The sequence below is a fragment of the Coptis chinensis genome, chromosome 1, assembly GCF_015680905.1.
Source record: "Coptis chinensis isolate HL-2020 chromosome 1, ASM1568090v1, whole genome shotgun sequence".
NCBI lineage: Eukaryota > Viridiplantae > Streptophyta > Magnoliopsida > Ranunculales > Ranunculaceae > Coptis > Coptis chinensis.
In genome coordinates this window covers 6,353,356-6,380,842 of record NC_141456.1, presented here as the reverse complement: position 1 = coordinate 6,380,842, position 27,487 = coordinate 6,353,356, and the positions used below count along the sequence as shown (strand labels likewise).

Below are 27,487 nucleotides of genomic sequence, written 5' to 3'. Positions count from 1 at the left end.
TCAAGGAGGGAATAGCCTTCTCTCTCAAACAGACTCACATATACACCCACACACATTTGGATGTTTAGATAATTAGATGTATTACACGTTTGGTAATTTAGCTTAGAACACCTACCAACCAAAACCAATAGTAGTTGCATCCTCTCTTGACTAATGCCACCTTCACACAAAAGCCTTCTGTTCATGGAAAATTCATAAAAATATAAGACTGAACCTACATATAAACAATGTCATAGCATTACAAGCTTCTACATTAATAACATTATATAACACTCAATTTCATATTAACCCATTTCACTCCTTCACAGAGCAATATCAACAACATGGCACATTCCCAGTATTCAAACCCATCTTATGTCCAATCTCTTGCCTTAATCTTCTCAATATTTAGCCTAATGAACTTCATTTCCCATGCAACAGACCCTCCTTTAACTTTGGATTACTACTCGTCGTCATGTCCAACTGCACTAGAAGTTATTAGGAAAGAGATGGAGTGTGCTGTGCTATCTGAACCACGCATGGCCGCCTCTTTACTTCGCTTGCATTTTCACGACTGTTTTGTTCAGGTTCGTTTTGTAGTTGCATAAATTGTGATTAAGCATGGTAGATTGGTAGTGCGTATCAATCATTTAAGAAGTAGGTTGATGTCTATTATTAATACTTTTAAAGTTGATGTCTACTTAGTTAGTGTTAACCCCTAGATGAGCCAATTAGGATTTCTCCCCTACTAGATGGGCAATTAGGTCTCTCCCCAAATACACGCAAAAAAAAAAAAAACACGGTAATACTAGTTAACCCAAAAAAAAAAAGGTTAACTAGTATTATTATCCCCACTAGATGAGTCAATTAGGATTTCCCCCAACTAGGGTCTCCCCATCTAGTGGGGGGAGAGGAATCCTAATTAGCTCATCTAGTGGGGGTAATACCAGTTAACCCAAAAAAATCAAACATAAGAAAAAACAAAAAAAAAAAGTTATGGTATAAATTTTTTGCGATGGAGGCTTACGCCTCAGAGGCATACCCTTCAATAACGCCTCACACAGTGAAGCGCACCCGTAAACGCCTTTAGGTACGCGAGGCGTACACCTCAAATGCCTTTTAAAACAATGGTATTCATATGCATTAGATGCAAAATTAGTAATTTGAATAAGATTTTCTGTACAAGTTGCTCCTAGAAGGCTATAAATCTATAATACGAATGATGCATGCATGAATGCTCTATACCCCGAAAAGAGTTACTGATAGAATTTTCCCACCACTCAACACTGGTTGTTGATTAAAGCATTTGCAGATACTGAACTGTTGAAGCAATTACACCATTACTATGCTTAACTGCATCTAATCATAAGCATGTCTTCTTCTTTCGACTACTTGATTCCAAAACTTGATAAGAGAGATTGCCCAATGTTCTATACATTTTGTTACAATTTGTATATTTCACATACCATCTATTGTTTCATAAATCTGAATATCTGCTTTGAATATCCGAGTCTCTTTTCTGAATGCTCACAGGGCTGCGACGGGTCAATTTTACTTGACGACACAATCACACTCCAAGGAGAGAAGAAGGCATCAACTAATTTTCATTCCCTGAGAGGCTACAGGGTGATTGATAGGATTAAGAACAAGCTCGAGTCTGATTGCCCTGGAATTGTTTCTTGTGCCGATTTACTCACAGTTGCAGCAAGAGACGCAGTAATACTGGTATAATAAGTAACATCAGTACATCACTAAGCACTACCATATCGAAAATCAGTAAATTCACCTAAATGTATGTTTGATCGATCTGTTCATTACATAATATATGAGGCTTTTCAATTGGTTTAGGTTGGTGGACCATACTGGGATGTTCCACTGGGGAGAAAAGATTCCACCACTGCAAGCTCTACCCTAGCAAGTGAAAATCTTCCTACTGCCAATCAAGGCCTTTTAAGTCTCATTTCGAGTTTCGTTTATCAAGGGCTGACAGTCACAGATATGGTCGCTCTATCAGGTAGCCTCCTTTCAAATGACATAAAAGAAGTATATGCCATATGGCTTAATGTTTTAACCAATTTAAAATTATAAAATCAATTCTAGTTGATCGACTTCTTGAAGTCTTGCATCATGCAAGGGTTATATGCAAAATAATGTAATCCAATAATTAAAGTGCCATGTGATTTTTGTGAAGAAAACTATAAAATCTTGTAATGTACAGGGGCGCACACCATAGGCATGGCTCGATGTGCAAACTTTCGAGCGAGGATTTATGGGGACTATGAGCAAACTAGTGATAAGAATCCCATCAGTGAGACACAACTAAACAACTTGAAGTCCATATGTCCAGCTACTGGAGGTGGAGACAATAATATAACTGCACTGGACTATGTCACGCCTAACCTATTCGACAATTCTTTCTATCACATGCTTCTGAGAGGGGAAGGAGTACTGAACTCTGACCAGGAACTGTACTCTAGTCTACTTGGGATTGAGACAAAGAAGCTTGTTCAGAAGTATGCAGAAGACTCAATTGCTTTCTTCCAACAGTTCTCAGATTCGATGGTGAAGATGGGAAATATTACAAACAGTGACAGCTTTGTTACTGGGGAAGTAAGAAAGAACTGCAGATTTGTGAACACCTGAGGCGGCTTTGATTATAATACTCAACTTTAAATATGCATTATTGAGCTTTGTAGACACATTTTATGTGACTTGTATTCCATTTCCAATGATTTATTCTGAACAATTTTCTGTTTATCATTATTTAAATAGTAAATCGACCCTTATTTAGACATTTTTAGTTATACAAAGAATCCTAATTGCAGGTTAATGTAAGAAGGAGAGATCCTCAAAAAAGCTGTTGTGTGGCTAAAATATGCATGACAATGGACAAATACAAATATAAGCGATCTTCTCTTACGTATGAAGAAAGCTGAATTTAATTCATACTGGCCACCCAACCTCATCGGAACACATTATATATGTCCTGTAAAAAGAAGTGTATTCATGCTTCTCTTAGCAATTGGCGCGTGTTGGACAACTCAATACAAGGAAGGAAAACAAATATATGGTAAGTGGTTATTCTTTTAGACTTGGGACATATCATCAAAACATGGAAGGAAGAAGGTTTTCTGTTTTGTTTTTTGAGTCCTTTTTTATTTCCCATAAATGGCGATAACTAACATACAAAAGGTCGCAAGGGGCACGCACAATTGATCCTGTGAAGATGTCACTCCGAATGCAAACTCCAACCATGATACATGCATTAGCTCTGTTTCGTCCGCTAACAGAACTTAGGGTGTTGGATGTCTAGTGCCGGCCCTGACATTTTGGTGGCCTAAAGCAAGGCAATAGAATGTGGCCCTATATGCGTTAATGTTATCGATTTTTTTTTTTTTTTTTTTTTTTTTTTTTTTTGTGTTATTCAATATAATCCAAGAGAGAGTGAGTGAAGTGATTTTGTTATTTGACAAAAGAGTTTTATTTGTTTTTTTAGATATAGATAAAAGTTTGGGTTTTTTAATTGTGAGTTGGTTTAATATTTTTTGTTTTTTTTAATTGTTTGTAATGAGTGGGGGTAAGTATTGACAAAGAGTTTAATAAGGAGTTAGGTTCTCGGAGATTGTGAATGATTTTGTTATTTGGCAGAAGATTTTTTTTGTTTTTTTAAATATAAATAAAAGTTTGGATATTTTAATTATGAGTTGGTTTAGTGTTTTTTGTTTTTTTTTATTGTTTGTAACGAGTGGGAGTGGGGTAAGTATTGCCAAAGAGTTTAATAAGGAGTCGGGTTCTCAGGGATTGTGAGTGATTTTGTTATTTGGTAGATGAGTTTTATTTGTTTTTTTAGATATATATAAAAGTTTGGGTTTTTTAATTGTGAGTTGGTTTAGTGTTTTTTTTTTATTGTTTGTAACGAGTGGGATAAGTATTGTAAAAGAGTTTAATAAGGAGTTGGGTTCTCGGGAATTGTGAGTGATTTTGTTATTTGACATAAGAGTTTTATTTGTTTTTTAAGATATAGATAAAAGTTTGGTTTTTTAATTATGAGTTGGTTTAGTGTTTTTTTTTAATTGTTTGTAAGGAGTGGGGTAAGTATTGCCAAAGAGTTTAATAAGGAGTTGGGTTTTCGGGGATTGTGAGTGATTTTGTTATTTGGCATAGGGGTTTTATTTGTTTTTTAGATATAGAAAAAAGTTAGGATTTTTTAATTGTGAGTTGGTTTAGTGTTTTTTGTTTTTTTTTTTTTTTTATTGTTTGTAACGAGTGGGAGTGGGGTAAATATTGTCAAAGAGTTTAATAAGGAGTTGGGTTATTGAGGATTGTGAGTGATTTTGTTATTTGGCAGATTAGTTTTATTTGTTTTTTTAGATATAGATAATAGTTTGGATGAGTTTTTTAATTGTGAGTTGGTTTATTGTTGTTATTTTATTTTTTTTTTTTTGTATTGTTTGTAACGAGTGGGGTAAGTATTGTCAAAGAGTTTAATAAGAAGTTGGGTTCTCGGAGATTGTAAGTGATTTTGTTATTTAACAGAAGAGTTTTATTTGTTTTTTTAGATATAGATAAAAGTTTAGGTTTTTTAATTGTGAGTTGGTTTAATGTTTTTGTTTTTTTTAATTGTTTGTAACGAGTAGGGTAAGTATTGCCAAATAGTTTAATATAAAGAGTTGGGTTCTCAGGTATTGAGGGATTAATTGAAATCATGTGTTTATTTTTTTTCTTAAATATGGTTGGTTTATTTTTTGTCCAAAATAAATGGCAACTAACTAAACTCTTTATTAGAAAGTTTATTGTTTTGTGCCGATAATAGTGTGGCCCCTATTTTTTGTTTTGGTTTGGTGGCCCAAAGCAATTGCTTGGGTCGCTTTGCCTCAGGGCCGGCACTGACGCTTTGCTTAGTTTAGAAAAATGGCAAATTGGGTAAAAAAAATTAAAAAAACATTAATTCTTGTGCAAGCATACATCATAGTATTATCTGCAATGTGTGCAAAAATGACAAGGCCGTTGGTAGCTACAAAGGGCTACAAGCCCACAGGAAATCAATACATAATACTATGATGTATGCTTGCAGAAGACTTAAGAATTGGGATGACGGAACAAAACGGGCGTGCGGATCTCTATTTCATACTAAGAAGGAGTTGGATATGCATCGTCTTAACGACTATGCTCACAAGAACAAGAAAGAAGAGTAAATCTGATTTTTTTGTAATAATAGAGTTGGGGGAGTGGAGGTGTTTTGTTTTATTGTTTTCCTTTTGTAACAGAAGAGTTAGGGGATCAACTCTGAATCCTAGCTTGTTTATTATGTTTATTTGATATATGGTAATAGCAGTGACGGCCCTGACATTTTGGTGGCCTAAAGCAAGGCAATAGAATATGGCCCTATATGCGTTAATGTTATCGATTTTTTATTTTTTATTTTTTATTTTTTATTTTTTATTTATTTTTTAAATTTGTGTTATTCAATATAATCCAAGAGAGAGTGAGTGAAGTAATTTTGTTATTTGGCAAAAGAGTTTTATTTGTTTTTTTAGATATAGATAAAAGTTTGGGTTTTTTAATTGTGAGTTGGTTTAGTGTTTTTTTTTTTTGTTTGTAACGAGTGAGGTAAGTATTGTAAAAGAGTTTAATAAGGAGTTGGGTTCTCGGGAATTGTGAGTGATTTTGTTATTTGACAGAAGAGTTTTATTTGTTTTTTAAGATATAGATAAAAGTTTGGTTTTTTTAATTATGAGTTGGTTTAGTGTTTTTTTTTTTGTTTGTAACGAGTGGGATAAGTATTGCCAAAGAGTTTAATAAGGAGTTGGGTTTTCGGGAAGTGTGAGTGATTTTGTTATTTGGCAGAGGAGTTTTATTTGTTTTTTAGATATAGAAAAAAGTTATGATTTTTTAATTGTGAGTTGGTTTAGTGTTTAGTGTTTTTTGTTTTTTGTTTTTTTTTATTGTTTGTTACGAGTGGGAGTGGGGTAAATATTGTCAAAGAGTTTAATAAGGAGTTGGGTTCTTGAGGATTGTGAGTGATTTTGTTATTTGGCAGATTAGTTTTATTTGTCTTTTTAGATATAGATAATAGTTTGGATGGGTTTTTTAATTGTGAGTTGGTTTATTGTTGTTATTTTTTTTATTTTTTTTTTATTTTTATTTTTTTTTGTATTGTTTGTAACGAGTGGGGTAAGTATTGTCAAAGAGTTTAATAAGGAGTTGGGTTCTCGGAGATTGTAAGTGATTTTGTTATTTAACATAAGAGTTTTATTTGTTTTTTTAGATATAGATAAAAGTTTAGGTTTTTTAATTGTGAGTTGGTTTAATGTTTTTTGTTTTTTTTTAATTGTTTGTAACGAGTGGGGTAAGTATTGCCAAATAGTTTAATATAAAGAGTTGGGTTCTCAGGTATTGAGGGATTAATTGAAATCACGTGTTTATTTTTTTTCTTAAATATGATTGGTTTATTTTTTGTCCAAAATAAGTGGCAACTAACTGAACTCTTAATTAGAAAGTTTATTGTTTTGTGTCGATAATAGTATGACCCTTATTTTTTGTTTTGATTTGGTGGCCCAAAGCAACTGCTTGGGTCGCTTTGCCTCAGGGCCGGCAATGTGGATGTCATCCATCAAAATGATGCATGGTATCTACTATCCACTATAAAAGCAAGGGACATGCTCAACCGACCCACAAGCATATCTTGGCAAACAATGGATGGTTCTTATCGAAGAAAAAACAAAAAAGAGAGAGGAAACAATGGGTGGCACGAAGATATCCCAGATTAACACGCTTTATATCCATAATAAGATGCCCTATGTTCTATTTAATGTCAAAATCATTCTAAAGATATATATACAGATCTTTCAATAACATCTAGCTATTTGACTTCAATGTTTTCTTGCCTTTACTCCTATTCTTTAGTTTAGAATTTTGGATTTATAGCTTTGCACTTGCTCCTATCACACCTACTATACTATCTTTTCCCTACTCAACTAATCAATTAAGAGCATCTTTAGGACAGCTACTAAAAAAACACTAAAATTTTGAACCAAAAAAATACAAAACAACTTTAGGAGCAACATCAAATTTTCGACATTAAACTAGGCGGTTTTAGATAAACCGCGCCATATAGCAACCGGCGCCACTAAAGCCTAACTGACAGGCCTGAAGTTGAAAAAACACTAAATTATTGGAAATTTGGTGTTTGATGCTAGGTTAATATCACTCCTAAATATGCTCTAAGGATATATCGCGGTGAAAATATCAACATTTTTGGAAATCATAGCAAATTAAATGTCAAAAATATCTCCTGAGATGCTGAGATGATTGAAAGACATTACACACAGAACAGATCACTAAAAAATGTCTGATCATTATCATCTGATCAAAAGCATTCTCCCCAATTCGACAGCTAACTGACTCTCGACGTGTTCCTAAGTTACTAACATTTGGCATTATCAATCTCGCCTGTCATAGTGGCATTTGGCAACGGGTGCGGTCACCTTACCTGTCAATAAGCACATAGAAAACGCATGCCCCTTGCCAAATCTATGTTATTATTATAAAAGAATGCAAAACCAAATAAAAAGGTGTGTGAGGACGTGAGGTACACAAACCTGCTCTCTATGTTATATATATATTCCTCCTCATCTCAAAATCTCAAAAGCAAACCATACCTTTCAACCCAAAAGCCCCTTCTGACTACCCCACTTAAAATACCTATTTAGATCTTGTGCGCAAATAAAGATAACGAAAAAAAAGCATTAAAGCCCATGTAGCCTTGTGAGGTCTATAAAATATATATATATATATAAATATAAAACTATCTTCAATGTTCTTGTAGCACCTTAAAGTCCAAAACTTATAGTAGAAAAGAATCACTCTTTTGACCCACACCCAGATTTCCTAAAAAAAAGTGACCCCACAAAAGAAACTCGAGTTTCTGCTTCTCTTCCTGCAGCAAAAAGCTTACTGTTTACTCTGTTAGGCAGGTTAGCATTATGATATTATCAACAAAGCCCATTGTCAAGATTCATTCTTTCTTTATTTCTTTTTAAGGGGTTGTACTACATCCCATTTATATGTAATGGGCATTTGTTGTTTTTGTTTTTAACTTAGTATTAGATCCAACAGATTGGTTTGGAGTTGTGGTGTGTGTTTGTGTTTGTGTTTGTTCTCAGTGCATGAAATACTTGTGTTGTTTTCAGTTTCAAATGCTGTTATTATTTGGATTCTTTTGGTAACTAAATTTTTATACTTGTTTGATTTCTTATACTGATCATGCTCTACCATTTATATATATTTGACACCTAGCAACAATGTTACAGTGAATTCATTGTCTTTTTTTTTTTTCTCTATGCCAAAAATTGGATTTTGATTGGTTTGGTACTTTGACTTGAAGTAAAAGAAAATGATATGCTCTCCATAAGTCACTTATGGGCTCTACTGATACTACTGTCTTATCGAATATTTAGTATAACTTGATAAGAGTAGGTTTTTCCTTCCATGCAAGATTGGATATTGCTTTAACAAAGGTGAAACCAAGCATGAAGAAGATGATCAGTTTAAGCAACTTATCTTTCATCTCTATAATCCCAATATGTTCTAAAAAGGTTTTACTCAATAGCGTTATAAACATTTTGATTCCACTAACTAAGTGTATGATCCTAGTTGTGCACTTCAAAAAGCAATGTCTAAAACATTTTTTTGACCTGTACAATGTTGTTACACTTCTTATTTGTCCTTTTATCTAAAATTGAAATGAACTACTACTATTTTTTCCACGCATCATTTAGAGAACAATGAATTTTTGAATTTTTTTCAGGTCTTAAATGGCTCCTGCAACTTCTGGCTCTGAATCACCACAGCGAAAGTCAGGCCTCTTAAGAGATCAGGTTCAATTGATAAAGAGAAAAGACTCTAGTCGCTATGAGATTGTCCCAATCCAAGACCCATTGTCCTTTGAGAAGGGTTTCTTTATTGTAATCCGTGCATGCCAATTACTAGCCCAAAAAACCGATGGGATACTATTGGTAGGAATAGCAGGCCCCTCTGGAGCTGGGAAGTCTGTGTTTACGGAGAAGGTGCTTAATTTCATGCCCAGCATTGCTTTCTTATCAATGGACAACTATAACGATTCCAGTCGTATAATTGACGGAAACTTTGATGGTACTCTTTACATCTTATCTCTCTTTTCTTCCTTTTCGCGATGTCTGGGTTTCTTGAGTTGTTTATGTTGAGTAGAAATTTGCTTTTACTTAGTTTTTATAAACATTACTTGTGAAGCTTCTTATATTCTGGTACATGTGTTTATTTGGAAACAGATCCTCGCGTGACGGACTATGATACATTGCTCAATAATATTCATGGCCTCAAAGAGGGAAAATCAGTGCAGGTGCCAATTTATGACTTCAAGTCGAGCAGTCGAACAGGATACAGGTGAGAAATCTTTATAATTTCTACACCATAGAGTGAGTGATTTCAGTAGGAAACACGGGATTTATAAATGTCTTCAGATTCATGGGAACACACCGATCTATCCTTGAATGATTCTAGGTACCTTCCCATACCCTCGGGGGGAGAGGTATCACCTTTAGGAGGAACTTCCTTGGCGGCATACCACTCTGTGCCAAGCTGGCTTAATTCTTTCACGTGGTACCCACATAAGAACCCTTCATGGAGATTGAAGATCCTTTTGAAAGGGATTAAGCACTACGTAGAGATAAATTGTCTTAAGAACCCTACGTTTTGGATGAATCCGCCTGATGTGTACTAAAGTCATGTCTCGTCCTCCACATCGGGAAACATATCCTAGGGGTTTCACATTACAACATTGAAGATACTTAATTTTGGTTCTTTAAGAAGGGGGGAGGAACTAAAACCAGTCCCTAATGTTTTCTATTGTATTCTGTTGTTTCCATTTGTCATAGTTTTGTTTTTCATCATATTTTTGAGTTCCAATAGTTCAGAAATCTTAGCTGTACATGCTTTCTAATGATAGGATTGTATTGTTCGGGTTACTGCCTCATGCTCTGCTCTTTGTTTTCTTACAAGTGGGTTGATAAAGTATCTCTCCAATATATGATTCCCTTTCTGCATTCTAGTTCAAACAAAATTTATTCTATTTCTAATTCAGCACTTCTTACATAACTCAATCATCCCATCAGGACAGTTGAAGTCCCAAGCTCCCGGATTGTGATCATTGAAGGTATCTACGCTTTGAGTGAGAGATTGCGACCATTACTAGATCTCCGTGTATCTGTCACAGGTGGTGTTCACTTTGATCTCGTAAAAAGGGTTTTACGGGATATACAGCGTGCTGGCCAAGAACCTGAAGAAATTATTCATCAGATTTCTGAAACGGTTCTTTCACTTTTCCCATGTTAGATTTTGCTCTTTAAAAATAGTTTGAATGGCTTGTATAGGTTTATTAAAGCATCTCTAGCTTCTATAAGACACTTTTTTCTGTGCAGGTTTATCCAATGTATAAGGCTTTTATTGAGCCAGATCTACGAACTGCACATATTAAAATCATCAACAAGTTCAATCCATTCACGGGATTTCAGAATCCCACTTACATTTTAAAGGTTGACCTTGGTTTCTTTTTATCTTATCTGCATTTACGAGCGACTTTTTTTATTATTTACATCTTCACTGGGTCTCTCCTTTTGCAGTCTCCAAGGACGTTGACAATGGATCAAATAAGAGCTGTTTTATCAAAAGAACATAAAGAAACTATGGAGGAGACTTATGATATATATCTACTACCGCCAGGTGAAGATCCTGAAGCTTGCCAATCATATTTGCGGATGCGGAACAGGGATGGAAAATACAATCTTATGTTTGAGGTTTGTCCTTTAGTAACTTTGGCAAATTTCAGTACTGATATCATAGTCAAGTTCTTGTGAGAAAGACCCGCACCAATGAATGACGGCAGGACATGGTCTTGAGCCAGGGTGACTAAAAAGGGGACAGTATGTACATGGCAGCATGGGTTGGATCATTATACCTACTCATCAGTGCATCATTTAGAATAAGATAGGTTGTGAGATCTAAGTGGGCAAAACCTCTTGTACGAAGCACCTAGGGTAGAAATTTACCGTCTGCATAGTTAGTAGTTGATGCTTAAGAAAGAATGGTCCGATACTATTATTTGTTGTAAATATGGTCTATCTAGTTCTTTTGGTGGAAATGATATTAATCAATTTTTGGTGGAAAGACTGGAAACTACTAAATGTTAGTTCTATTAATTATTTCTCGTTGTTTTGACTTTCCTAAATGTAGTGTTTTCGAAATTAATCATATTCTTTTTAAATTAGGTGTCTTCTGTATGTCTGGGAGTATTCTATTTGTTTTCACTTGTCTGTTTGATTATTATTTGTCAATAGCTTTTATTAGTCCTCATCTCGGTGTATTTTTTTTCTCCTACAGGAATGGGTTACAGACAGTCCCTTCATAATATCACCAAGAATCACCTTTGAAGTCAGTGTGCGCCTTCTTGGTGGCTTGATGGCTTTGGGTTACACCATTGCTGCTATACTGAAACGAAGCAGCCATGTCTTTTCTGAAGAGAAAGTCTCTGTAAAAATTGATTGGTTAGAACAGCTAAATCGTCACTATGTTCAGGTATCAATATCATTCATGAAGTAATTTAGATTTTTGAGTCTATACCCTTGAAGAAATGTGTGATACAGAAAGGATATGTATGAGTTGATTCTCATACAGCCAAATATGTGGTGTTTTGTGGCGCTAAGTGGAATTGTGTTTTTCAAGAAGACAATACAAATTCATGTCAAACAGAAGTGAATTTGTTAAGAAAGGAGCACTTGTTTTGAATGCTAAAATGAACAAACAGTTCAACTGTCATTTAAACATGTTAAATTAGTTGCTATTAGGAGCAAGAACAAACAGACCTCAATTTGAAAGTGTGTTTGGGTCATAATGCTTTGGGAAGAAACAAATAATGAAGATCACATGCATAAAGAGGGGGTGAGATAGATCATTTAAGGTTTTAAGTCAGGTAGTCTGCACAAACTAGGGAAGCATTTTTGGAAAAATGGAAAATGAAATGGAAGCCAAACAGGAATAAGTTCCGTGCTAACGAAAGGATGTGATATGTTGCCTTATTTATATCAATGTTTGCATGCAAAGGGATCCTCCTTTTTTATTCTTCTCTATCAATTGGCTCCAGCTAGAAATAGTTACTTTTATTAAAGTACTTTGGTAGAATTACTTTTATTAGTCATATTTATTTTAAATCTGCCAAGTGAAGCCCTAACAATAAGTTGTATTTTGATATTGGTAAAGGTGCAAGGTAGAGATCGTTTATATGTAAATTCGGTGGCGGAACAATTGGGTTTGGAAGGGTCATATGTTCCTCGCACTTACATTGAACAAATTCAGCTGGAAAAGCTCGTAGATGAAGTCATGGTATGACATAAATCTGAATATAGTTGAGTTTTAGTAATGTGCCATGTTTCCAAGTATTACTGATCTATAATTTTCATAGGCTTTACCAGATGATTTGAAGACAAAGCTCAGCATAGATGAGGATCTGGTTTCATCAAGCCCAAGGGAAGCACTATCTCGAGCTTCAGCAGATAAAGTTGCAGTGAGAAATAAGCTTAAGAGGTAATATCTTGTGTGCCCTTTTGTCTTTTTTTTTTGCTATAGAATTTTTGTCTGCTAAATTTCTGTAAGAAATGTGCGTTCCAAGTTTGGATGATTGGATCCTACCAAGGAAAGGGGTACTGATCCCAACTATTTTGGTAAGATCAGGTGTTGTAAATATAAATTTAAGCATATTTGTGAATCCTTGTATGACATTTAAATGTCCTAGAAAAGACATCTTAGAAATTGATAATTATAGGAAAATGATGCATGGGCATGGAATTAATAGTATTTGGTTTAGTTAGTTTCTATTTTTATTTGTTATGTTAGTAGTAGTTTCCTATTAGGATTATAATTAGAATTAGAAGTAGGATTTTATTATATGAAGGCATCTAGGCTTTCATTGTGAGGTCGGTTGTTTTTGGATTGTTTAATTAAGAGATTGAATTAAGAAAATTCGTTTCTCCTTTAAAACCCTACTTTTTGGGTGTTTATCAATTTTATTCATTGGTGTCATTGATTCGAAGTTGCTTCCGCCTTCGTAATACATCAAATTGGTATTAGATTTTTAGGTTTTTTCCTGGTTTGCTCGTCATGGACACTCAACGAAGAGGACGTGGACAACCACCAGCAGTAAATACACGACTACACCGTGTAGAAGAACTACAAGGTAGCAAGATGGAATTGCAAGAGATTAAGGAGATGTTGTCGAAATTCGTACCAAATTATCGACGCACCGCAACTGTTGAAGAGCAACTCGTGCGAAGGGAAGAAGACAATGTCCCTAGTGATCACAGTTTGCATAGTTCCAGTTCCGATGTCGAAGTACACGACCCTCCAGCACCTCACCGCCGTAGCCACGCACCTTCTAGACCACATTCACCAACAAACTCTCGCAATACAAAGAAGCGTATTGCACAATGGGTGGCTGTCGCAGACCCCCACAATCGCAGTTTATCAAACTCACATCACGTCCGGTTCATACATTGCGAACTCCGGACCCTAGTGATTTTGGAAGACAAAAGAACTCTCCACTGCCGAAGTTCAGAATTTGGTTCCTCCAAATCAAGTTGGCAACCCACCATCGAGAAAATCAAAGAGGTCGACAAGGAAATTAGCATGATTACCACATAGTTCGAGTTTTGGCTCCCCTGGCAGATCGTCTTCAAGAAGTTCGTCGGGGAAGAAGACCTCTTCCTTCTATATTTGATCGTGAAATTGACACCCCACATTGGGCTTCTACTGACCAAGCCCAATATGCTACTAGCACCGGACCGGGTCATAATCGTGTTGCACCAAATTTCCAACCGTGGGCTTATGCAGCCCAAGGCCAAGAACAATATGTTTTCAGGCCCAATCCTAATGGTCACGCCCACCAGAATTTCAGATGCCACCAGGGTGTTCCCATAGCCCGTGCCCTACGAGCTTCACCACTTAATTCTCCACGACGAAATCGACGACAACCACGACGCATTGCTCCTAATTTTAATCCACCTGATCCATCAGACTACTCCTCTAGTCCATCACCACCTCGTCGCAATGGAAGACATCGGAGATATCCAAGGCATCCAAATTTTCAGCACATTGCAAGTAACGTTGATATTATAATTGATTTTTGCGTATTCTTGAGAAAAATCAAATGGGTGATGTTAAATTGGATGTGCCTAAATTTGATGGAAAATTACAGCATGATGTTTTTGTTGACTGGTTAAATAAGATTGAAAAGGTTTTTTATTATAAAAATTTGGAGGATCCTAAGTGTGTTAAATTAGTTGCGACTAAATTAACGGGCTATGCACTTGTTTGGTGGGATGAGTTGCAGTTGATTCGTGCAAAATTGGGTTACAGAAAAATTACCACGGGATAAGATGCGCCGAGAGCTGAAAAGAGAATTTATACCTCATGATTATGTGAGAGATTTATTTATGCACCTCCAAAATTTAAAACAAAAACTTAAGAGTGTGACCGAGTATACCGAGGTATTTCTTTTATTGGCCATCAGGACTGATTTATTTGAGACTATGGAACAGAAGGTAGGAAGATATTTGAATGGTTTGAACCAATCAATACAGAAAGATTTGGCATTTAAAGATATTTTTGATATGTCTGATGCTATCAAATATGCTCTTAAGGCTGAAGAACTGCATAAAACATCTCTTATCTACTGCTATACCACCTCCAGATATTGTTTCTAAAAGGGCTTATGATGCTACACGTTTTGAGTGCGGCAAAGTTGGACATAAGAAAAGTGATTGTCCACAGTTAAAGAAAGTGGTGTTAGTCCATGATGATCATAGTGTGACTCAGCCTGTTATTGTTACACCTCCTGATTCTGGTGTTCTTGCTTTGATGATCCGTCGATCCTTGGTTACATCTTCTACTGAAAAACCTTCTTGGTGTCGCTTTTGCCATTTTTGAAACTCATTGTATTGTAGGAGGCAAACTTTGTAATGTCATTATTGATAGTGGTTCTAGTGATAATCTTGTCTCAAAAAAATGGTTGATAAGCTCTAATTGAAGACCGAACCGCCTTCGAGAACCATACAAAATACAAGGCTTAAGCAAGGGTAGTGAAATTGAGGTTACTCGTCGATGCTTGGTTTCTTTCTCCATTGACTCCATGTACAAAGATGCAATTTGGTGCAATCTTGGATTCCTATGACTAACCTGCTTGCCATCTATTATTGGGGCCATGGCAATATGACCGAGACACAATTTATGCTTCCGATGGCGTTGCCGAAGACTCTATTCTTTTCATTTTTCGTGGCCAACAGTTGTATTGACTCCACTTCCTCCTATATCCCATCGTTCAAGGACTGCCACAAAGTTTTGTCTTTTCTTCTTCTTAAACTCGAGGACTTTAAGCCGGAGAGTTTGATGCATGGGCATGGAATTAATAGTATTTGGTTTTGTTAGTTTCTATTTTTATTTGTTATGTTAGTAGTAGTTTCCTATTAAGACTATAATTAGAATTAAAAGTAGGATTTTATTATATGAAGGCATCTAGGCCTTCGTTGTGAGGTCAGTTGTTTTTGGATTGTTTAATTAAGAGATTGAATTAAGAAAATTTGTTTTCCCTTTGAAACCCTAGTTTTTGGGTGTTTATCAATTTTATTCATTGGTGTTATTGATTTAAAGTTGCTTCCACCTTTGTAATACGTCAGAAAATAATGGTTGGAGAGATGAATTGTATTGGTGTCTTCTTAGTATGATTTATGATTTTTAAAAATTTAACTTCCAAAATTCTTCTTTCCAGCAAAAAAAAAAATTCTTATGAGGTGTGTATTTTATTAATGCTCCCTTAGTATTATAAAATTTTCAACCTTTTATAATCACATTTTCTTTTCTAAACCATCTACAATTAAAATAATTGTTCCGTAATGACCGGCTCTCTTATGTTTGAGTTGGTTGTGGTGTTTCTTGGTGCAGCGGTTTGTCACACTCTTATGCAGCACAGGGTGACAAGACTTTATCCAAGCTGACTGCACTTGCTGTCAATGATAGAAGATTCGAGAGAAACATAGAATCAGCTGCTGTTCTTGCAAACCAGGTGAGTATTGTTGGTCTCTCTTGAAACTGATTTGTTTGTGTTGAAGGCTTTGCTAGAATTACTCTTTTGCTTATCATCTTACTTGATCTATTATAGGGAGTCATTACTCAACTTTCTGAACAAATTTCAACTTTGAATGAGCGAATGGATGAGTTTACATCTTGGATCGAAGAACTGAATTCCAAGTTTGTGAGAAAAACACCCACTAGCCATCAAAATTTGGCTCCGCAAGCTGAAGCGTGCAATGGATCTGCGCCCACATCCCTATTCATTGCAGGTTTGGGCAATGGTTCCCTTCTACCCAGTTCCTCCTCTTCGTCTCAGTTGACAAAGGAATCTCCATTAATTGAAGAGGTACATTGAAGTATTCCTATTTTTTTTTCCCTTGTTGTTGACTTGTTAAGTAATTTAAAGTCCGTAAAGGTGATATCATTCCATTCGTTTAAATTGGTTCTGTGAGCTTAGACACTGATATGTATTGTGTGGTGCCCAAAATTAATGACTGGTTCTGTGTTTTGCTGCCATAAACAGATCATGGTCCTTGCACGAGGACAACGTCAACTTATGCACCAGTTAGATAATCTCAGCAATTTTGTTCACGAGAGCTGGGGTGAAATAAACCAGGAAGTAAGAACAGACAGGAGAAGCAGAATAGCTGATTTTGAATTCATTGGAATTCCTTTTATTCTAACATTAGCATTTGGTGGGGTGGGAATGTTACTATATAAGGGTTTATCATCCCGTAGTTGAGCTCTCTTGCAATAGCAGTTGAATATCTCTTCGCTTGTAATGAAGAATGTATTCAATTGCATTTTTGTAGTTTTTGTATTTCATTTTAGATATTTTTTTCCCAAGTCAAATTCTGCTTGGGAACTATATCGATTGTTTGTGATTTTGGAAGGCAAATCACATCTCTTGCAACCCTGTAAATTCATCCATTAAAGAAAGCAAGTTACAGACCATCTTTTCTTGATGACTGGCATTATTCTAGTGCTCTGGGCAACATCCTACCATTCGAATTCCTATTTCTTTTTTGTGGCTTTGCTAACAATATAAACTACTAGCCACTAGGTACTCGCACAAACTACTAGGATTCAGCTGATTGTCATGAATTTGTGGAGCAGAATTGAGAATTCCAATCCAACAAAAATATTGCTGAATGTATGTAGTGACTTAGCCAAATTTTGCTGGTCAAATGGGCCTGCCATACTCCATATGCACTTCCCGGTTTGAAATTATCCGAAATATCGTATTTCGGTACTACCAGAATTCCAAATCGCAGACACGTACCTAGGGGTGGAATTTGGGTCGGGGTAGCTCAAGTCCGATGGACTAAAACCCAATTTTTATTGGTCCTTGACTAAGGGGCTATTTGTTTTTTTGGGTTAAGTTATAAGAGGGTTTTATAAGACCATGTGTTATAAGAAGGTTTTATAAGATGGTCTTATAAAGTGGTTTGTTTTTAATTTTAAGTTCCTCTTATAAGCACTTGTAAAAATAGAAAAAACAAATACATGACATCTTATAGATGGTTATTTGACAAATATAACCCTACTTTACATCACATTTAACTTGAATATATTAATTTGAAATAAACGTATAGTTTGATTTTCGGTTTCAAATCAATTTTGATAATTAGAATATCAATTTTATGAAACTACTTTAATTGGCGGTGGTAGTGGTAGTGGTCTTAATAGCGGTGGTGGTGGTAGTGGAGGTGATGATATTGGTTTTAATAGCATGGTGATGGTGATGGTAGTAGAAGTGGTGGATGTCTTAATAAAGACGGCCCGGTGGTGGTGGTAGTGGAGGTGATAGTTTTAATAAATGCGGTGGTGGTGGTAGTGGAGGTGATGATATTGGTCTTAATAGTAATGCGGTGGTAGTGGTGGTGGTGGTGGTGGTGGTTTAATAATAGCTGGTGGTGTGGAATGGTGATAGTCTTAATAGTTCAATGGTGGTGGTGGTAGTGGAGGTAGTTCAATGATGGTGGTGGTAGTGGTGGTGGTGGTGATGGTGGTGGTGGTGGTGGTGGCAATGGGTGGTGGTGGTGGTAGTGGTGGTAGTGGGTGGTGGTGGTAGTGGTGGTAGGTGGTGGTAGTGGTGGTAGTCGGTGGTGGTTAGGGTAATGGAGTTATTTGGAAAATAAGATAATAAAAATGGAAGAAGAGATAAATGAAGGCTTTTGGGGTATATGACGGGGTGTTTGAGTCATTTTTCAAGTTATAAGACTTTAAATTGAACTAGATCTAATTTTGGTATGCTTATAATGGAGCTCTTATAAGACATTTCTAGAATGCCTCTTTATAAGAGGCAAAAACAAACCAAATAAATGTCCAAAATCAACTCTGCCACATCTTATAAGAGGTTATAAGACCTCGAGGTCTTATAAGAGGCAAAAACAAATGGCCCCTAACTAACATGTTAGATCCGTGGTCTGGGTTTGGTTTTGTAAAATCAAAACCCGACTCAGTTTTGGATTTTGGATTAAGTTAATTATAATATTAAAAACCGAAAAACCAAGCCCTCCCGTACATATATATATGCGTATATCTTTCAATCATTCTATTTTTATAAAAAATAAGATTGAGAATCTCTATTTTAGAGAGAATAATGTAATCAACAAAATTAGTTTCCTTTTCAAACAATCAAATCTCTTTGATTTCAATTTTAGTGTTTTTTATCTCATAATCTATCTAATAAAACACAATGGTGTGGGGCCCGCAAGGCCTCCATCCAAATGGGTTACCATTGTTTTCTTTTTAAAGTTGTGACATGGCAAAATAAGCCAATCCCAAAGAGTATGCTCCCTTATGCCCTAACTATTTGGGATCTATTGGATCTTATTCTTCAAACAAACTATGTATGCCCTATCCTAGCATTCATTCTTCCTTCCGCCGTCACTCTAGAGTTCATTCTTCCAAGAACCAAGATTCGTCAATACTTTCGCCCGTGTAAGTATTGCATTGCAAGGACGGACCAAACTATCTATTCATATTTTTAATGATGCCAATATTGCTTTTGATAACCAAGAGTATTTATTTATTTTCCTATTTCGAAACACGCCCGGTTGGAATATGGTCGGATGAACATTGGGAATCGCCCATCAAAGAGAAAGCCAATTGGTGGAATTGAATCACTTCGCTATCCCGTGGATTTTTGCATGGACTCGCATCGAGGTTTCATCTCCCTGTCTGGCTTGGTTTTGGGGTTGCTTTTAAAATTATCATTGAAAGAGACATCAGGAATTTCCATATCATTGCAAGAGATATCAGGAATTTCCATATCATTGAATGGCCATTCTTCAGGGTCACGATTGACTTAGTTGAAATGGTGTTTGCTAAGGAGATCCAGGCATTGCTGCTTTATATGACAAGCTTTTAGTGTCAGAGGATTTGTGGTCGTTTGGAGAGAAGTTGAGAACCAATCATGAAGAAACTAAGAGCCTCCTCCTGAAGGTAAAATGAAACACTGCTATTTTCGTTCTTATGACTACGATCATAACAGGTTCTCATTTAGTCAAGCTTCAACTCATTACTTTCTTCTTCAGATTGTCTTTGTAGATTGCTGGTCACAAGGAGATCTCTAGAAAGAAGATGCAAATTCAGATAAACACCAAAAGTTTCACTGGATATATATACTTATACTTTGATACAGGTTTTGATTGTAGAACACCTACAAGCCCTTCCATTATCCCCTGTTTTAGCTGAAATAAATTCACAAAGTTAACAATCACAACCTTAGGTTCAGTTGAAGGACGACCCATTTTCGTGAAACTTTAATTGTGGGTTAGTCAGGTTTTGAATCAAGTATGACCCATTTTTATTGCACTGATCAGTAATTTTTTGTTTACAAATTTTCTTTCAAATTTATATCTTCTGAAAGGTTTATAAATTTCTAGGTGTCTCCAAAATTCTGGAAATTGATAAAAGATTTCAACAAAGTTTTTATACTTGATACGTTGTGGTACACTAGCCCTCTATCAGAAGCTCGAAGAATGTGCCACAGGTGTGGCCGGTTCATGCGTGCCGGAGGGCACGGGCAAACCCTAGTTCCAAAAAAAACCCGAGAAGTTTAACTAACCCGACCCAATCCGAATTTGTCGGATAGGACTTGGGCTGAAAATTTAAAGACCGGACTTGGTCCGAACTCGGGTTGAAACATATGAAACTAGAATTGGGCTCGGGTTATGCTTCAACCCGCCCGAGTTTCACCTGACGTACTTACATCTGTTTCCTCATTTCTCATTTAAACCAGAAAGAACGGTGACACAAGAACGAGACTGAACCTGAAATCTTCCCATTCTCTTAACTTTGGGTATGTCTCATTCCTCATTTTCTTCATTTAACTAATGATTAATAATAGGCAAATGATTTATTGTATTTCATTTTCGTTTTCCTTTTCAACAGTGTCCAATATCATCTTATCTACATTTTGTCTTTTATCAAATGGGTTTCTCATAATTTATGTGAAAATGAATACTGTGATGTTTTCCCCAAGTGAGTGTTTTGAATTGGTAAAGAAAAGTTACAATCTTTTGATGGTTTTAGTAATCATTGTGAAATTCAGATGGGTACTGTATAATGCATATGTCAAGAAATAGAAATAAATGGTTTTTCAGATTTTTTTTATGTTAGTAATCACCTTGAAAATGTGAAATATGATTGGTTTTTGTGACTTGGGTATTGTTTGGTTTCAGAAAGAAAGTCATTTCTATGTGAGTTGTTGTTGGCATTGTCGAAATGGAGACGGGTAGTGATAGGGCTCCGGATATAATAAGTAATCTTCCTTTGAATGTCATAGAAGGTATTCTTATGTGTTTGCCGTTAAGGGATGCTGTGAGAACAAGCATTTTATCAAGAAAATGGAGGTATAGGTGGACTACTATTCCTCAACTTGTGTTTGATGATACATGCGTCCCGGTTACTTCAAGTAGTCTTGCAGTCACTAAAACTAAATTCGTGAGCTTTGTTGATCGAGCTCTTTTACTTCATAGAGGTCCCATTCAGAAATTTAAACTTTCCATTTCATACTTGCAAAGTTGTCCAGACATAGATCAATGGATTCTTTTTCTATCATGGAGAAATGTAAAGGAAATTAGCCTTGAATTAGAGGAGAAAGAGTGGTATAAGGTCCCTTCTTGTCTATTTTCATGTCAATATTTGACTCACTTGGAGCTATTTCGGTGTGAAGTGCATCCACCTCCTACTTTCAAAGGCTTTAGTAACTTGAAGAGTCTCAGTTTCCAACAATCCTACTTTGAAAATGGTGTGGTTGAGAGTATTTTGTCCAGCTGCCCGATTCTAGAGAGCTTCACGTTAACGTATTTCGACACTTTGAGTATGAATATATGTGCTCCAAATCTCAAATACTTGCGTCTTGAAGGTGAATTCAAAGATATTTGTCTGGAAAATACCCCACTTCTAGAAACTATATGCATTGCTTTATACATGACTGAGGAAATTGCAGACCACCTCGAGGCTACTACGACTTGTAATTTGATTAAAGCTCTTGGTAATGTACCTGCTCTGGAAAGGCTTGTTGCAGAGAGTTACTTTGTAAAGGTATCATATTCTAATAATATTGCATATTTGGTTCTTTACCTTGAAGATGCTTATGTCATCCTTCCTTTTTCTCCGTACAGTATTTGAGCGTAAAAAGTGTACCAAGCAAACTTGCTCTCAAGTATGAACATTTGAAGAAGCTTGAATTATATCAAGTAGGTTTTGAAGATGTAAATGAGATTTCTGTTGCAATCTGCTTGCTTGTATGCTCCCCTAATTTGGAAGAGCTCCTATTCTCGGTATGAAATTGGTTGTTAGTTTGTCTTTTGAATTTAGGAGTATGCACAGTTCATATTATCACTAATGTAAACCATATTTGGATCTTCTTGGCTTGTCTAGGCTTCCTCAGACAATGAAGCTTGCATAGGACCTGATATGGATTACTGGGATAAACAACACCCCATAGATTGTTCCTTTAAGCGACTGCAAATTGTGAATATGACAGATATGTCAGGCGTGCCAGATGAAATGGAATTCACTAAGTTTCTGCTTGCTAAGTCACCAGTCCTGAAGACGATGAGTATAAAGTCAAGCACGTATCTAACAGTTGAGGGAGCATGGGATATGTTGATAGAGCTATTGGGATTTCCAAGAGCTTCTCCGCAGGCGCGAATCATTTACATACAAGATAACACAATGACCTGATAGAATTCTTATTTCTGAACTCTTTTGTTCTTCTGTTAAACTCTGTTTGTTATTGTTTTATGGGTTAACTAGTACTACCACCCCCACCCCATTGATTTTTCCAGATTCCTGTCTTCTATTTGTAAACAAGTTACGTTTCAAAGTAAGATTGTTAAGAACCCACAAATTAACCAATGCAATAGTCAGTCACTTCTGCTTCTAGCCAAACTATATGACCTCTACTAAAGCGTTTCTCTGTGCCAAACTTTCCTCCCTCTGTCAGACATCTTGGTTCCTTAATATGAAGTTTTCCTCGTGCAGTATTTTCGTGTAGATGGTTTGAAAGAAATGACATAATTTTTTTCAGGATTGGGTTTTCCTTCCTGCGATATTTTTCAATTTTGTGAAGTTGAGGTTATCTAGTTTTCCTGTTCATACAGTTTTCTATTGAACTCCTTTATATTGGTCATGTTGGTTAAATCAACCCAAATCCATCTCAAAATCGTTTCTTGAAAATTACATACGAGAGCATTCTTTACTCGCTGAAGAAAGAGTACAATATGGACCACTCTCGCTAGGTCCTCCTGTACATTGATATGACATCGCCATGGACCACCAATTTGGAGCTTGATATTTCTTACTTGGCACAAAGTCTCCAAACTTATATGTTGGAAGTTTGGGTGTCTTAGGAACATCTTCATTCATGGATTTACTTTTTACTGATTTCAAATTTTCAACTCCTTTTGTTTTTGTGGAAGTATGTCATCTTGGACCAGAGAGTTCCATTGCTTGGACTAATAATGAAGAGTCGTCTGTGAGATCTGAGAATCGCTCTGACGAGGAGAATTCATGAGCAGCTGTGCTCTTGGTTGGTTCATCTCTCTTAGAAGCTTCCCACCTTTCAACTAGGCCATCTCCTTCAAGCATCCTAACAACTTCGGACATCTTTGGTCGTCTTCCTGGAAGATATTGGGTGCACAACAGTGCCACTTGAACCATTTCCTCAAGCTCAATCTTGTCATAATTGTTTTTGAGATCCTTATCAACGAGTGTATCAAGGTTTTTATCTTGTTGAATTCTCTTCACCTGTGACAGGGACTTACATCAGATAAAGAATTAAGCTGAGCAACTTTTTTCCAGTCGAATCAGTTTATGAGAATGACTTTACTCGCGATTAGCCAGTGAGTCATCACATTATGATGCACAAGTCATGGACAACGTTTGAGTTTCTCATGACATGACCAAGATCTTCTCAAGAACTTAGTTGTACAGACTATTTATGCATAAAACTCTTCAGACGAAGTCTAGTATATAAAAAGTTGTCTTACCCAATCAAGCATGGCTCCTTTCTGGTTTGCTGCCTTTCCGAATTCTATGGCTTTCTGGCCTGTGATCAATTCAAGGAGAAGGATCCCGAATCCAAAAACATCAGTCTTCTCTGATGACTGGCCAGTAGAGAGATACTCAGGTGCTATATGCCCCACCGTGCCCCACACTGCTGTCGTCACGTGTGAGTCCTGATGATCCAGGAGCCTTGCTAAACCAAAGTCTCCTACAACAGCTTCACAGTAGTCATCGAGCAATATATTGGCTGCCTTGACGTCCCTGTGAATAATCTTTGGGTCGCATTGCTCATGGAGGTACAACAATCCCTCCCAGCTCCCAAAGGCGATTCTCTTCCTAGTACTCCATTCCAATGCTGGCTCTCCTGAGAGAGAAAAAAATAATGATATATGGTTATCTTCAGCGTACCCATAATAATTGATGAACAAGATGGGGATAAGGATTATTACCCTTAAGACGGGAAGCAACACTTCCATTGGACATGAAAGGGTAAACCAGAAGTCTCTCGGCATCTGTAGTACAAAACCCCCAAAGCCTGAGGAGGTTGCGGTGCACTGCAAGGCTGATCATCTCAACTTCAGTCTGAAATTGTTTCTCCCCTCAATGGCATTGCAATCATTGAGCCTCTTCACCGCCACAACAGTACCATCTTGGAGATAACCCTTATACACGTTCCCAAAACCTCCCTTCCCAATCATGTTCTTGCCGCTAAAGTTGTCTGTTGCAATCTGGAGCTCCCTGAAGTGGAACTTCCTCAAGTTGCCAAGACATACCTCCTCCTGATGATGGTCTGGAAATCCAATGTGAAAGCATACATTATGATTTGGTTTTATGATCCTAATTGTCATGCTTATGTAAAGTATAGGCCAAATTACTCACTACTGACGTCAAAGAATATCTGCTTCATTCTTTTGTGCTTCCACCAAAGAAGGATCCCAAACCCAAGAATGAGTAGACAGGTACACCCAAGTACTGAGCCTAAGACGAGGGCCAACTTGTGACTTTTTTCTCTTCCTGAAGATTGACCGCATTAACAATTATAAGTAGAGATCATTTGCTTTATGTATCAAGTGTTATTCAATTTAGTTTTCAATGCAATAAAACTGAAAATTTATTAAGTTGTTGTACCTTGTGAGTTATTCGTGGTGGAAGGGTTTGGCATTGGGACAGTTCCATAGCAACCCTCCTCCGTCCCTGTTGCGCAGATAAGAGGGTTTCCTATGATGCTGAATTATGTACAAAGAGAAGAATATGAAAATCAGCTATCTCGCTACAGGACTACTCAATGAATTGTCAGGCAGAGGGAGAGAATTTTTATGAGAAACTAACCTGAAAGTCTTTGCAGGAAACTTCGGTACAGGACCACTCAAATTATTGTATGACAAGTCCCTGGGGTGTGAATTCCGACATCAATCTTGTTTGGAGATACATCGCGAATTGGAAGAAATCTTGATGGAGTAATGAATAAGAAAATACGCATGCAGGAGTTTACAGAAAATGAGAATGTAGGAAACAGGAGCTTACAGCAATGTAATCTGGGACATATTAGCCAAAGACAGAGGGAATGGTCCAGAGAGACTGTTATTGTTAAGCCGCCTGATCAAAATACCGAAGGAACACATTATCAAGTTTAAAGCAAGAATATAATTCAGAATATTGTGTATATTTAACTCTTTGGGTTATGATGAACAATATGGAAAAAATCTGTGTGTGCAAATTAACTAAGAACAGTACTCACAGGTATTGGAGGCTTTTGAGGTTGCCTAGAGTACTAGGAACTATACCAGTAAATTTGTTATCAGAAAGATCAAGAGTTTGAAGCTTTGAGAGATTTCCAATCTCTAGTGGAATTGCTCCTGATATGTTATTGTTCTGCAAGAGTCTGGAGAATCTCCAAATCAATAAACCAATGAACATAATCTTGTTTTGTGGAAAAAAAAACAAAGTAGATTTTCCTATGGCTTCTTACACAATTTGGAGACATGTTAAGCTGCCTATACTTGGAGAAAGAGTTCCAGATAAGCTCTGGCTTGGTGACCCTCTGCAAAAACACCATAAGCAAAACCATTTCAGTTTTAGTTTTCGTAAGTAACAGATATATTGAAAAGCAAACCATCTGTCACTCTTAATTAAGTATTATAACGCAGAAATTCAGAATCTCTCTTTTAAAGTTCTAACTTACAGGCCAATTACTAGACTCTCAGAAGAACAAGTGATCATAGTCCAGCTACATGGATCAACAGAATCTCCATCCCAATTGTCAAGAACACCATGAGGATCTTTTAAGGAAGCTTTCACACCCATTAAAGCTTGCACTGAAAAAAAATGCAAGACTTCATTTTCCATCTATCTTCAGCACAAGAAAAAAAAATCATGTTGCAACAAAGAGAATTCTCGAAGTACCTTCGAAGTTGACACCTTTGGGAGAAAGCAAACCTTCTATAGAAGTCCAAAACCAAAAGAATACCAATGAACAGATAACATCTTTAACTCTCATTGCTTCCATGGTTACAGACAGTTTCAGTTCAAAAACCAGATATACCCAGGTGTCAAAAATATTTTCTAGTGATATGGGGGACTACAAGGAGTGATTTGTATAGACTCAGTTCACCAACTTGTCAAGTGGAAAAGAATTTCAGTATGTATAACTCCTCATGCTTAACATGAAATGTCAGACCAAAATCAGAAGTTTGGTAGCAAAAGGTAGAACTAACATGTCCGCCATTTGTTTAACTGGCTCAAGAAAACAATATATACTGTCTGTACAAACTTATACAAATGTAAAGGATATCGAATTTATTAATTCACAAGACAACAAAGGAACCTTAGTGGCCCAATCATTTTTTAAAAATAAAGTTTTAGTGTCAAATTTCTTTTGTGAGTCACTTCTTTCTTTTGTTTATAAGCAGAGTGAGATAGTGATCAACAAAAACAAAGATTTGAAAAATCAAAAAGTAAAATTCTTCTTTAGTGGGTATGTATCAGTTGGCATTTGGTAGGCAATTAGTCGAATATAAGTCAACCATTTGTAGATATATTGCTGTTCTGAGAAGAATTTATTGGATCTTTTAGAAGAGAATTGGCAGGCAGGATGAGAATATAATGGAACTGCTTTGCTTTGCATTGTTGTGAGAATCTAGAACATAATGGAATTCCCTGAAAACCCCAAGTTCCATTTATTAAAGTAGTTTATTGAGCATGAGTGCCTCCATTATCTCTCCTGAGTCCTGACCACAGAGGCACAGACATTGTCCGGACAGTCACAGGTTGCAGCCAAAAACAAATATTAATAAAAATATCTTGAGCCACTGCAAGATAATCATTTATCATTTAAGTTTGTTTTTATCAAAACCCTTAAGTCTCTGATATAGTACGTGATGGTCTAGAGTATTTTGAAGTTTGAACTTTCTTATAAGTTAGAAGGACCAAAGCCAAGACCTTCAAAACACACTCCGTGCTCAAAGTTAGTTGGTAGATGCCAGTTTTACATAGATGATAGATTGAGCCATATGGGACCAGATTTGTGTATGTAGAGTGTAAGGGACATCCCATTTGGCACGTAATGTGAAAATAGTCCACACACAACGAATCCGCCACCTCGAGTTGAATCTAAGAATACAAGCACTCGCTCACTCGTCAAGATCGGTCCAACATCAATGACTCGCCACTTGACTTCATTTCGTGACGTCATTGCCTGCCACCCTCATCATTGCCATCATTAGCGTCAAGTCTTTATTCACTACAACACTCAAGGCATTACCATCATCAAGTCTTTAACCACACTCTCATCATCATCATTACATCTTTAACCATACTCTTTCTATGACAGCTC

At 36.5% G+C, this 27,487-nt stretch overlaps 4 protein-coding genes across 11 annotated transcripts; 3 read left to right on the top strand and 1 right to left on the bottom strand.

The window, feature by feature from the left end:
- The first annotated feature begins 249 nt into the window (after window positions 1-249).
- On the top strand, window positions 250-2,773 carry LOC147521698 (Peroxidase superfamily protein). Its single transcript, XM_086581905.1, has 4 exons — window positions 250-566; window positions 1,513-1,704; window positions 1,828-1,993; window positions 2,198-2,773. The coding sequence occupies exons 1-4, from the start codon at window positions 324-326 to the stop codon at window positions 2,620-2,622; spliced, it is 1,026 nt and encodes a 341-aa protein (XP_086438031.1). The 5' UTR covers window positions 250-323; the 3' UTR covers window positions 2,623-2,773.
- Window positions 2,774-7,815: 5,042 nt separating this feature from the next.
- On the top strand, window positions 7,816-17,085 carry LOC147521697 (inorganic pyrophosphatase TTM2-like). 4 transcript variants are annotated; one of them, XM_086581813.1, is made up of 12 exons: window positions 7,816-7,955; window positions 8,789-9,132; window positions 9,288-9,402; window positions 10,131-10,326; window positions 10,437-10,550; window positions 10,638-10,811; window positions 11,395-11,589; window positions 12,271-12,393; window positions 12,473-12,594; window positions 16,003-16,123; window positions 16,220-16,477; window positions 16,655-17,085. In XM_086581813.1, exons 2-12 carry the CDS (start codon window positions 8,796-8,798, stop codon window positions 16,871-16,873), a joined length of 1,974 nt encoding a protein of 657 aa, XP_086437939.1. In that variant the 5' UTR covers window positions 7,816-7,955; window positions 8,789-8,795; the 3' UTR covers window positions 16,874-17,085. The 4 variants fall into 4 exon arrangements, with proteins under 4 accessions (XP_086437939.1, XP_086437773.1, XP_086437830.1 ...); XM_086581647.1 differs by having other exon boundaries at window positions 10,437-10,811; XM_086581704.1 differs by lacking the exon at window positions 7,816-7,955 and adding an exon at window positions 8,066-8,203 and having other exon boundaries at window positions 10,437-10,811.
- Window positions 17,086-20,330: 3,245 nt separating this feature from the next.
- On the top strand, window positions 20,331-22,498 carry LOC147521696 (F-box/FBD/LRR-repeat protein At1g13570-like). Of its 2 annotated transcripts, XM_086581611.1 has the most exons (4): window positions 20,331-20,440; window positions 20,823-21,687; window positions 21,768-21,926; window positions 22,027-22,498. In XM_086581611.1, the coding sequence occupies exons 2-4, from the start codon at window positions 20,866-20,868 to the stop codon at window positions 22,330-22,332; spliced, it is 1,287 nt and encodes a 428-aa protein (XP_086437737.1). In that variant the 5' UTR covers window positions 20,331-20,440; window positions 20,823-20,865; the 3' UTR covers window positions 22,333-22,498. The 2 variants fall into 2 exon arrangements, with proteins under 2 accessions (XP_086437737.1, XP_086437759.1); XM_086581633.1 differs by lacking the exon at window positions 20,331-20,440 and having other exon boundaries at window positions 20,724-21,687.
- Window positions 22,499-22,751: 253 nt separating this feature from the next.
- On the bottom strand, window positions 22,752-26,410 carry LOC147521695 (protein CLAVATA3 INSENSITIVE RECEPTOR KINASE 6-like). Of its 4 annotated transcripts, none has more exons than XM_086581448.1 (11): window positions 26,059-26,410; window positions 25,838-25,970; window positions 25,625-25,696; window positions 25,394-25,537; window positions 25,180-25,251; window positions 24,985-25,044; window positions 24,784-24,881; window positions 24,535-24,669; window positions 24,105-24,445; window positions 23,640-24,019; window positions 22,752-23,397 (listed from the first exon to the last, which is right to left on the bottom strand). In XM_086581448.1, exons 1-9 carry the CDS (start codon window positions 26,159-26,161, stop codon window positions 24,222-24,224), a joined length of 1,041 nt encoding a protein of 346 aa, XP_086437574.1. In that variant the 5' UTR covers window positions 26,162-26,410; the 3' UTR covers window positions 22,752-23,397; window positions 23,640-24,019; window positions 24,105-24,221. The 4 variants fall into 4 exon arrangements, with proteins under 4 accessions (XP_086437574.1, XP_086437644.1, XP_086437475.1 ...); XM_086581518.1 differs by having other exon boundaries at window positions 24,985-25,103; window positions 26,059-26,303; XM_086581349.1 differs by having other exon boundaries at window positions 26,059-26,303.
- Between the last annotated feature and the right edge of the window lie 1,077 nt (window positions 26,411-27,487).